The sequence below is a fragment of the Pygocentrus nattereri genome, chromosome 5 (genome assembly GCF_015220715.1).
Source record: "Pygocentrus nattereri isolate fPygNat1 chromosome 5, fPygNat1.pri, whole genome shotgun sequence".
NCBI lineage: Eukaryota > Metazoa > Chordata > Actinopteri > Characiformes > Serrasalmidae > Pygocentrus > Pygocentrus nattereri.
The window spans coordinates 26,250,720-26,262,958 of NC_051215.1; the positions used below are offsets into that span (position 1 = coordinate 26,250,720).

Consider the following 12,239-nt stretch of genomic DNA (forward strand, 5'->3'; position numbering starts at 1 on the left):
TTGCATGCCAACCATTTATAAATAAACCGCTTGAAAAATATACTGTCTGAGTTGGTCTTAATGAAATTTTTTATTTTAATGAGTCATTTTTTCCCCTCAACAGTTCATATTTTCGAAAAAGCCCAGCATTAACTTGGCATGGAATATCTTCTTGTGATAATATTTGTTTTTATTATTAACTATGGTTTATTTACATCTGATATGACCCCTTTATTGTAATCACAGAGTGTCAAACGATGCCATACCATGTTTATATCATTCTTAGAAAATATATCACATATACTGTTTTCGTTACTATGGCTCATTTCATGCACTGAATGGAAACAAAGATGAATGCCAGATAAGGTCTGATATGCTTAAGAGCAGATGGCTATTAGGTTTCAGAGTTACATAAGGTTTTAATTTTTTCTAATTTTAAGTAGTCTGCGTCATATTTAATAATCCCACTGAATCAGACTCACAGCGTGAGTCTCCCCCTACAGGCGAGTTGTGGTGCTGCCTCGACGATGAACTGGATCATCAGGGCGGCCTGACTGAGCACCCCGCGCTGCTGTATAATCAAGTGGACTATTTACATTTCTAAACAATGTAAACTCCACTTTACACGTTTCTTTTAAATATAAAATGAAATAAACATCAGCTCATTTTATGGCTACACATGCGCTTCTTAATCTATGTTACTCAGCGACATTGCAGAAGAAAAGTATCATATGTAAAGGATCCCTCTAAAAAAAACACCATTCTTTCCTGTGGGTAGTTTGACGAATCCACATTTTTGAAAAATAGGTTAAAACATGTTGTCTGACAAACGCTGACAATATGAAATGAGGCCACTCTTCATTTCAGTGGATTATAGTACAGTTATGTTCCCTGTCTAAAGGTACTGAGAGGCCCTGGTCCTGAGAGGCCCTGAAAGGTACTGAGGGTCACACCCCAGAGACAACAGGGGCACTGCCCCAGTGACTATTTCATACCTTTATTTCTTAGAGAGCACTTTTAAGAGGAACTTCATCGAATTTTCAACATTTCTGCATAATTCAGTCGTCGAGATGTAAAGCAGGTGATTTGATGCGAGATATGTGCAGAGAAATGTGCAGATAGGAGCCAGGGGTTGCAAACACAAATACACACATCTTCTTCAAAGCCGCTTCTCCTTCTGGGTCATGGGGGTGCTGGATTCCTACCCCAGCTGTCGTTGGGCGAAAGGCAGGACACACCCTGGACAGGTCACCAGTCCATCGCAGGGCAGACAGACAGACAGACAGACAGATTCACACCCACACATTTATGCCTAGGGGCAATTTAGCATGTCCAATTGGCCTGACTGCATGTCTTTGGACTGTTGGGGGAAACCGGAGAACCCGGAGGAAACCCACGCAGACACAGGGGGAACATGCAAACTCCACACAGAAAGGACCCTGGTCGCCCGGGCCAGGGAGCAAACACAAATACATAAATTAAACTAGATGTGCGTTTCCTGATGGAACTGCAAGAGTGCTTGAAAAGAGCTGCAAATGTGTGTGTTTCTGTGTAGGTGAACAACACCTCCTTAGGTATATGTCTGTGTGTGTGTGTGTGTGTTGTCATTCAAATTAACTGTCACTCTGTTATTATGCAGCTCTTAGTGGAGAAGCCTTGTTTGAGTCAGATTTGCACCCTATGTACAAACAGTCATAATTTTTACTTGATTGCTTGACGGGAAAGATGATGTGAGATAAGACCCCTTGAGGATTATTTTGGTGTAATGTTGTGTGTATTGAGAAGAAAATATCTGAGTTATGACAGTTAAACACAGAAAATCTTGAAAGAAGCAGATTCTGATTTTGAGAAATTTACATGGGAGTGAATGGGGCAGTTTTCTGTGCCTAGTGCCAAACAAATGCTCATAACTCTAAAGCTAATTGATAAAGTTATGATATATTTTGAGGTTTCAGAAAGGACAAGTTTCTCTACCATTTAAAACTGAAATTGAGTGAATCTAGGTGAAAGTTTAAGGATTTTAAAGCAGATTCCCTGCGTGATCGGCTGTGTCTGAGAGACTGAGCGGCCTCCTGTGACGTCATCGATGTCAGTTAGAATTTGAAGTTCTAGAACATTCCGCCATTCATTCTTATGGGAGGTTTTTCATTTTTAAGCTTAATTTTATTAAAAACTCCCAATCCGATCGACTCCAGACATACATAACACAAGTCACAGCGCCGAGACCTTCGAAACGCAGTTTGAACGGAGTCTGTACGTTAAGCGGTTCGAGCTGTATTAATCGCAGAACAGTGTGGAAGAAGAATAAGAAGTATGAGAGAAACAGTAGAGCGCCTTTGAATATATATAATCTTGTCCTTACAGTGCCCTGTGTGTATCTCTGGGTTTAAATGAATATGTCTTAGACCCAAAGCTTGCTGCAAAGCTATCATAGAACAATGTCTCGTGCATCGGGAGGCGTATTTATGACAATTTTATGTATTTATGTTTTATATAGCTTCATGTGAGGGAGCTTTTAGAGCAAATAAGCTCTTCTGGTTCCTATCGCCACCACTACGAACAGTTCTGGCTCGTTCATTTTGCACTATTTCATTAGTCTTTGCTGTACATGACGTTGTTTACATTACAAGGATTTAATTAGTTTCGCGAACATTTTTAGTATTGGGTGGAATTCCCCTTAAATGTATAATGAATACATTAAATGTATATTGTATACATATAGAAACTTATTTTAATCTTATTTATATCTAGTTTTAGGGGGTTGTTTCCTCATTGGCAGGAACAGCTGGATTTGGAGACTCTGGAGCCGCAAGTTGACTCTCAGGCTGCGTCCCAAACCGAGCACTGCAGCACTCAATAGAGTGTAAAAAAATAGTGCACCACCGTTAGAAGCGCGCTTATTAGTGTAGTGTGTAAAGGGTAGGAGGGCGCGGTTTGGGACGCAGCCTCAGGCTTCCTGTGACGGAACCCGTCACATTTCCTCTGTGAATGTTTGAGGAAGTGTCAGAGTGCTGGCGAAATACGACCTAAACGACTTCAGTCATGGACAAACTTCGCCGTGTGTTAAGCGGCCGAGATGATAATGAGGAGTTGGGGCTCACAGCACAGGTGAGTTTCACCTTGATTTGCTGTGAATGAGACGTTGTTGTTGCCTGTTTATCACTGTTGGACCAGTGGCGCTGGTGGAGCTGACTAAGCTAACGTTAGTTAACCAGCTAGCCTGCCCCCTGCAAATGACCGTTACCGACATAAACACCGTCTTCTAACTTCAGCGAGATGTGTGTCGACTAATTTTTGTGTTCTTTGTTATTGTACACGAGAACCTTGTCTTATTCAACCGAACACACAGACTGTCTTGGCTTAAAGCATTCGCTGTGCTAAGTTAAGCTACAATACGAAGGTAATGTCAGCTTCTCCTTCGAATTTTAACGTTCCACCTTAAATGGTGCAGCAGCTACACTCAGGCGCCGGAATCGAACGTTTGCCCTGAATGGACTTGTTGCACCTTTTAAGGTGGAACGGGGAAATTCGAGCGAGAAGCTGGCGAATAGGAAGCTGACGTCAGCTTCTTGGTTACACTCCTTTCGGTCTCTTGGTTTATCAAAATGAGCAGAGTCAGCAACCTAATGTTACCAAGAAATGGCCTTTTTCTAATGTTTGCTTGTTAACAATGTCTAGCTAACATAACGTTAGGTTACGTCTGTTTAGATATAAATGCACATTTCTAACTTATAGTCAGTCTAGTTCTGTTTTAGAGAAGCTTAATCTTAATCCTAACGGACTCTTTCTGTCAGAATAGAGGAAACAGTGCTGCGCTTTATTAGTATATATGTTCATATCAGTTCACAGTTTATGTGCATTCTTAACAAAAGATGGCTCTGAAAGGGTTGTTTAGTAAAGACAGTGGATTTACGTAGAACCATGAGCAAATGAAGAACCATTTACATGCTCTACATTTAAATGGTTCTCTGCATGGTGAAATGGTTCTTCAAATTGATGATGTGTGGTTTATCAGTGCCATCAGAACAAAACCTCGTATCTCAATGTTTATTGTTTTTCAGTTTTTGGTATGGTTTGAAATCGCCTGTTGCTCTTCTGTTGTTGTAAATGTCATGATAAGTGGACCAGAAGAAATGACCCAAATGACTTGGGTTTGATTACATTGACTTACATTAAAAGTGAAGTATGCTGTTTCCTTCTCCTGTAAGGTTACCGTTTTGGAGATACAAGGTTTTGTTATGACGGCAGTGATATGTTCTATATGGTTCTGTTGATTCATGCTTGACTATTTAGAAACATTTTCGAAAAGGAGGCATGTACAACACATTCTCCATCAACCTGAAGAGCAATTTCACCGTCCAGAGAATCACTTAAGCATGCGAACGGTTCTTTAAGTGTTCTTGGTTCTATGTACAACCATTGTCTTTACTAATGAACCCTAGAAGAACTGTCTTTTAGCAGTGTAGCATGTCTAACTGGTTGTTTCATTTTCGCTGTTCATTTATTTTGTTCCACTAATTACATGCATTCAGGGGATGGATCCTAACAGGTAAGGTTCTGTAGTGATGACTTCCAGATTTTCTTTTTTTCTTTTTTTTCTTTTTTTTGTAGTAACTGTGTTTATGGATTTTAAGAATATAATATGAAATATAAGCGAAACACATTTCACCCATCCCCACTGCAAATACACTCCAGCAATACCACCCAAAACACCAGACACTTCACTTAGGGGGCTGAAATATGTGCAGAGACAGCAGAGAGCATCATTTCTTTAAGCCAGGAGTTGAAAGAAGACTTCCAGAATAGTAATATTCCATGCACGGCTGTAAGGGAGCCGAAAGCGATGACATCAGATTGCTTGGACGTTAGTTGTGAGATTTTACTGAGTCCCAGAAATGGCAGTCGATGGTGATGGCTGTATATTAATGTTATTGAGGTTATGGCCTGTAGATTAGTGGCATGAAAAGTCTTCTGAAATAATGATTGTGTTGTTGATAGATAAAGCCTAGCTTAAATATGATCAAAACTTTCACGTTATCGTCAATGATAAACCTTAAAACCAAAGAATGGGTTCAGTTATGAGGGATAGATTGATAGGTGGGTTACAGCAACAGCAAAAAGGGCTATTTTTTAGGGAGAACATTTTGTAGAATTTACAAGTCAACATTCTGTTTCCAAAGTGTGAATATTGGTGCATATTTACTTATAATATGAGGATAATGTGAGCTGAAGTAAACAAATGTGATGCTTAAGAAGTAATAAGGTAATTGTAGACTATTATCAACCAGTTGAGCTTGTGTCATGAGGCTCAGCAGCATTGTTTCTGAAGGAAGTGAATATCTCCCCCATCTATGGTTTAATGAGCCAAATGGCCAGGAGTAGGAATGACCCTGTGACTCTGTTCTTACTAGTTCACATTGTTCTTGGTCATGGCCAAGACTTTTGATAAGCAGTCTGCACCATAGAGCCATATTTTGAGTGAGTTTGTGTGTTGAAATGTAAAAGAGGAATTCCACCTATTTTTCAAATGTTCTGTATAATTAAGAGATTAAGATGTAAACAGAGTCATTCAGAGTTGCTTGGTGTGAAATGCTCCTTTATAGAGAAACGTACTGAGTCAGAATTGTTCACAATAGTGGTGATAGGAACCAGATGTCCGAAGAGTTCGATGCCTCTGAAAGCTCTTTCGCAGAAAGTTATTACATTAAATGGTTAATGCCTGATGCCTGCAACATTGCTTTGTGTTAGCTTTGAGATAATATTTTGGTCTATAACATATTTTAATCTGTTTCTGGAGCAGTGCATGAAGGGTGTTGTAAGTTAAAATAGTCCTTAAAGACACATGTAGGTTCACTAGTAGTTTGGATATATTTGTTTTGCAGACATTGTGACTCTGGCTCCAGTCGCCAACACGGAATATGTTTTTCCCACTTAAATATATTTTTTTTATATCTCATTGACTGAGATTTTGAAAAACTGCTGGAATTCTCCTTTAACAGAGTAAAATGCACAGTCACTTGTTGACAAGCATTGCATGTCCCTTTCTGATTGTGTTTAGCTCTGCATGTTTTGTTTGTACCTGCTGTTTTTTATGTATAGAGATCAAAATTAGAGAACAACTTAGTTTTTCCCCAAAGTCACTACTTTTGCCAGTTTAAAGTTATCCTAACATGAATGGAAGGGATGTAGATGATGCCTATTTCATAATTTAAGTGTTAAAATAAAATAAACATTTAAATGTGAAATTTGAAAGAGAACAGTGATCAAATGAGAGGATCCTTTGGGATGCTACACAGTAATTGGTACTAATTTCCTTAATTATCTGACCAACCCTGTTTATCTGGCGACACTCGTCATTTTGCTAGATGGCGAGCTGCTCTGAGACGACTGTTGTTCAGATGAAGGCCGAAGGTAGGACCCTTTCAGCTGCTGCAAGAAAAGTTGGTCGCTCAAAGATTTGTTTTCTAGAATATTGAACTTTTATCTTTTATATTTGTCGATCATCCATTTAAGACAGATACACAAGAGAACAGCATGACATGGAGACTGTCGATAGGTCAGACGGTTGAACGCTGCAGCTGGAATTGCTCACCAGTTCTGCGCTGAACGGGGCAAGATTGTGTTTTGGCATACAGTGTCTCGCCATCGGGGAGAATTCAGACTGAAAGCACGCTCCGCAGTAACCAAGCCTCTCATCAGCAGAAAGAATCAGAAGGCTAGACTCACCTTTGCTGAGGAGCATGCTGTATGGACAGAGGAGAATGGTCCAAAGTTCACGCAAGTTTAATTCACTTGGATCAATTGGGAAACATTATGTCTGGCATCAATCTGGGGAAAGACTGAACCCAAAATGTGTGATGAATTTCGGAAGATGTAGCGTCATGGTTTGGGGGATGCTTTCTGTAGCTGGAGTTGGGCTTCTTCTACAGCTACATGGCAAGGTGACTTCTAATGTTTATCAGAAGCTTCTTCGGCGACACATGATCCCTTCTCTCCGAGCATCTGCCAATCAGCCAGCAGTTTTTATACAAGAAAGTGCCGCTTATCACACTGCAAATCGGGCAAAGCATTGCCTTGAAACTGAGAACAATTAAATAATGAAATGGCCAGCCCACACTCCTGATCTGAACCCGAGCGAGAATCTCTCGAAGATCATTGGTGACAAAGTTATGGCTAAGAAACCCACTACAGTTGATGAACTGTGAAAGAGACTACAAGAAGAGTAGAACAAGATTAAACCAAAGCAGTGTGAGAAACTGATGTCGAAGATGAGCCTCTTAAGGGCCTCTTAACTATGATTGCTGTGTTTTCCACAATGTAAAGGTTTTTGTTGAATCGCCTTGGTTATTTTGCGTAACATGTTAGTAGAACAGTGGTATACCCACCACTAATATTTCTTCACATTTTGAGTGTTGGAGGTCACCAAATATTGGAGAAAAAAAAAATCTCAGGTATTTATGAATTATTCACTAATTTTGATCTCTACTGTATCTGTCATGTAGTTGCATTGGTTGTGTATATGTTCCTTGTTTTGCATGTGTTGTAACTGTAGAGGTGTATATTGTCTTGAATTGCTATAAGACTGATGATGAATTTTGTGTCAAAGGTTGGGATGCACTGATATGGGAATTCTGGGCTGATACAGAGATCCAGTATTTTTCATGAACAATGTCAATACCAACATAAACATTCATAATGTGGAAAAAATTTGGACTAAAACTACCTGGATATGTAAAACGTTTATTTCTTTATGATTACAAATGTAGTTAAATGAATAAAAACCATTTTAGCATAGCAGTCTAGAGCAGGTGTCAGCAACCCAAGTGTTAAGAAGAGCCATTTTGTCAAGTTCCAACAAAAATCCACAATTTCATGTCCATTTTATTGAAGTAACATTTCTTCATCTTAGCTGTAAAGATGTCTCAGGATGTGCTACTATCCTAGTCTTCTTCTTCTTCTTCTTCTTCTTCTTCTTCTTCTTCTTCTTCTTCTTGTTCTTGTTCTTCTTCTTCTTCTTCTTCTTCTTGTTCTTCTTCTTCTTCTTCTTCTTCTTCTTCTTCTTCTTCTTCTTCTTCTTCTTTCGGCTGCTCCCTTTAGGGGTCGCCACAGCGGATCATCTGCCTCCATCTTGCCCTATCCATTGCCTCCTCTACTTTCACACCAACCATCTCCATGTCCACCTTCACTACATCCATAAACCTTCTCTGAGGTCTACCTCTTCTCCTTCTACCCGGCAGCTCCATCTCCAACATTCTTTGCCCAATATATCCACTATTCCTCCTCAACACATGTCCAAACCATCTGAACCTGGCCTCTCTGGCTTTATCTCCAAACTGCTCCACCTTCACTGTCCCTCTGATCTGCTCATTTCTAATCTTGTCCAGCCTTGTCACTCCCAACGAAAATCTCAGCATCTTCATCTCCGCCACCTCCAGCTCAGCCTCCTGTCTTTTAGACAGAGCCACAGTCTCCAAACCATACATCATAGCAGGAAGCACTACTGTCTTGTAAACCTTCCCTTTCACTCTTGCTGCTATCCTTCTGTCACACATCAGCCCTGACACCCGTCTACACCCACTCCATCCTGCCTGCACCCTCTTCCTCACCTCTTTTTTGCACTGTCCATTGCTCTGGATGGTTATGTGCTACTATCCTAGTATGGGCTAAAAATATATCTAAACAAAAATCCAGACTTACTGTGCTCTGCTTTAAGCTTTAGCTCAGCTGTAGCTACTTCTGTCACAGCTCTGGCTCAAAACCTTTCCACAAAAATAGAATGGTTTCTTGTAAAATGTTTCTTAATGTTTGACTTTTTACAAGGTTGAAGTTGCTTCTCATTCACCAGCTTCTTGTTCGATTATTCCCGTTCCACCTTAAGTGGTGTCAGGCCCCGGAATGTGGCTAACTATGTGGCTAATTGTTGCACCATTTAAGGTGGAACGTGAACATTCAAACCAGAAGCTGGAGAGCGAGAAGCTGACGACAGCTTCATGACTTTTTAGAGTTTCCTGTTGCAAATTAAACGTATCAGGAAACCAGTTGAGAGCTTATAAAGTCTATTACCCTCAAAATGATCAATGTGATCAATGATCAATCAATCTTTCTCTTTGCCTTCTCATTAGCTACTAGCTGGGCAAGACTGTTATCTACTTTGCTATGTGACCAGCAGTCTGCAACTTGCAGGGTTAAAGGGTGAATTAGCAGATATAGACTACATTAACTCCAGCCTTTTTAAGTGTTAAAACTGTGTTGAACGATGAGCAGAGCTTTATTTTACTGCACAGGAGGATTATTTTATTTATACCTAAAAATCTATTTCTGCTGTGGAGCTGCAACAGGGCAGTAAAAGAGCTGCTTGTGGCTCTGGAGTACAGTGAATAAATAGTCAAATATGTCTGTTAAATCTAAACGTCTGTCCGATGCTGATTCAGATCAGTACTCGTATCTTCCAGTACTGATATTACTCTGATATCATTGCGTATCCCTGGTATTTGGTCTAGCCTAAACGTGAAGTGGAATGAAGCAGCTGTATTCTGTATGGATAGAATTTTTTTTGTAGTTTTTACTGTTAATAAGAACTTTCATTTTGTGCTACCAGTCAGCATTCTTCATACGGAAAGAAAGTTCATTGTGTAGCGTGGCACCGTGGAACTGTGTGATTTCCTCCCATTGTTTCCCCACAGGTGCTGGATGCCTCCACGCTCAGTTACAGCACACGGATCAAGTGGTTTGCCATATGTTTCGCTTCTGGGATTCTGTGCTCCATCCTTGTGAGTACCCCCCCCCCCCCCCCCTTCCCCATTTACCCTTTTCTTAGAAGCAGAGGTCAACACAAGCACATGGTCTAACACATGACAGATATGCCTTGCAGGAAATTAAAGGCCAGTGCAAAGAAGGAAATATCAAAGCCAGGCTTCCAAACCCATTTGAGGAATGAAAACAAAAATCGTAAGTGAGCAGTATTTTGCCAGGAAGAATTAGCAGAAAATGTAATTGTCCTTAACTATACCGGCAGAGAAATATCCTTTTGAAATCTCTGTTGACAGTTAAGAAGTTGTTTTCTCATGCTGTGAGACAACTTGTTAATATGTTGATATTCCTGTCTTACCTCCAAATTTCCAGATGTCTGTCGATCAACAAAATGTGTGTTTTACACATGCTGTGCTGTCTGTGAGTGAAGGTGGTAGCTCTGTCTACATTATAGCATCTCCACTCCTTTTGATTGCAGTAATTACACAATTCAGGGATGAACCGGAGTAAAACTGAACATACTATAAACATACATACAACATAAACCTGGTGGGGAACTGAGGACTGGAGAATCTTTTTTTTCTCCATAATCCTTTTCTTTTTGTGTTTATTTTATTTGGAGCATTTTTTTGCTGTGGTCATGGTTGTTAAACGAATAAATCTATGCTGCCGCTTTTCAAATAACAGAGCATCTTCCTTAACAAAACATGAACAAGGACTTAGATGATTTTGATGTTCTGATCACATCAAAGTTAATAAATAACTGGGCCAGGAGTGTCTAATCTTATCCACAAAGGGCCGGTGTGGGTGCTGGTTTTCCTCCGAAACAAGAAGAGCACGACTGATTCCACTCGTTTAATCATTCAGTCTCAGTCTTTAAACAACCAATCGTGAGCTCCAGCTTTGTTGTATTGAAAACAGCCACACCTACCCTTTGCGAATAAGATTGGACACCACTGCTTTCTGTGTTTTTAATAAAAAGCTATTTATTAAGAGTACATTAAAACTACCAAACCATACCAAAAACAAAGTTAGCTTCTCAGTTTCTTTATAGACACTGAAGCCTGTTTATTTCCCCCTGTTTAATGCAGACTGCCATGCTGAAACTGGTTTTTGGAGAAAGGAGCTGCAAATATTTGCCCAACTCCCCATTCTTCTCACATGGACATATTGCGGTCATTACAGAGAGTCCACAGAGTCATAGGGCTGTTTAATTCCTGAGGACAAAAAGGAGATAATGTCTTGAGTGTCTTGAGCTGAAGTTGCTTCTCATTAGTGTTTATACGCTCGCAGCCATGAGGCCTTGCAGAACCAATGTTGGCCACTTCAGTGGACATCACAGAATCAGTGTGTCCCAATTCAGGGACTGCGTCCTTCGAAGGCTAGTCACAGCGGTGCGACTAGGCTGTCCCATTTTGAAGGCTCCTTCATATGCGGTCGAGAAACGTATCCTTCTTTTCCACGGCAAAGAAGAATCCAATGGGTGGATCCTTCGCAAGCTAACATATCCGAAGATTCATTGTGAGTTAAAAGAACTTGACAGGAGCGATGTTTCGTGGCACAACGGTAAGGGTGGTAACAGTGGTGCTGTGACGCAAACAGAAAATCTGCCGTGGGGCAGACCATCTCGTTCAGCCTTCGCGTGTCTAAGCAGCCTTCGAAAGACACACCTTCATAGACCACGTACTTCGACGGTTCCAGCTCCTGAATAGGGATACACTGAATGTTGGTACAAAGTCCATGAGACTGAAGGTTATAGGGCCAGAGTCTAGAGATTTTAGATTGGGGAGTTGATTTAGAGAATCAGCAGTCTGCAACTTAGGAGCAGTCCCTCAGTCAATATTCATGGCTGTTTTTCTGAAAACGCCTTGACATGTGCTGATGGCACAGGAAACTTTTAGGAAGTACTCTGGCTTGCCAGCCGCCACAGCCCCTATGATACTTTTGTTAGTCTACCAATGGCTAGAGGGCACGAACAGACAATAGTATATTGCACACAATTTCACAAGACTGGAGTTTGGTAATTGCTCCACACCAACCCATCCAGGAAATGAACTGCAGAGGTATTTGAACAAGAAAAATCATTCAACTGTGCAGGAATCCGGTTCTTCAACACTAGGGACATCCCTGCGCTAGATAATGGGGACTGTTTGCTGTTTGTTATTTCTTGGTTGTTGTTAAGCCATCTATGGCATCATAACAGCATAAATGATTGCAAGCTGTCTGGTTTTACTGCTAGACCAAAAATCTAGCAACTTATTTTTAAAATTGCTCCAAATCTCCACATATCTTTATAAATACAAACACAGTTGCCTGGTCTGAATGCTTTTCAAACATACTGTTTTTTTATGTCAGGCCTATGAAGAAGAAACATAATTAACAATTTAAAAAATTCCTAAGTTATTTAATAATGTTATGCGACAACAGAAACATTACAAATGTTTGCTCAACTCAATCATTGGTTTCATGTGGCCAAGACAGGATCAGGTTAGCCATGTTTCAGTAAAGAT

The 12,239-nt window shown here is 40.4% G+C and overlaps 1 protein-coding gene across 1 annotated transcript in view; it reads left to right on the top strand.

The window, feature by feature from the left end:
* Nucleotides 1–2,938: 2,938 nt before the first annotated feature.
* sft2d1 (SFT2 domain containing 1) overlaps nt 2,939–12,239 on the top strand; it is a 37,229-nt gene continuing 27,928 nt past the window's right edge. Inside the window, exons 1-2 of the mRNA XM_037538707.1 lie at nt 2,939–3,087; nt 9,663–9,749. Coding sequence (XP_037394604.1) covers nt 3,022–3,087; nt 9,663–9,749 — 153 coding nt within the window. The 5' untranslated portion in view covers nt 2,939–3,021. The remainder of the gene's footprint in view (nt 3,088–9,662; nt 9,750–12,239) is intronic.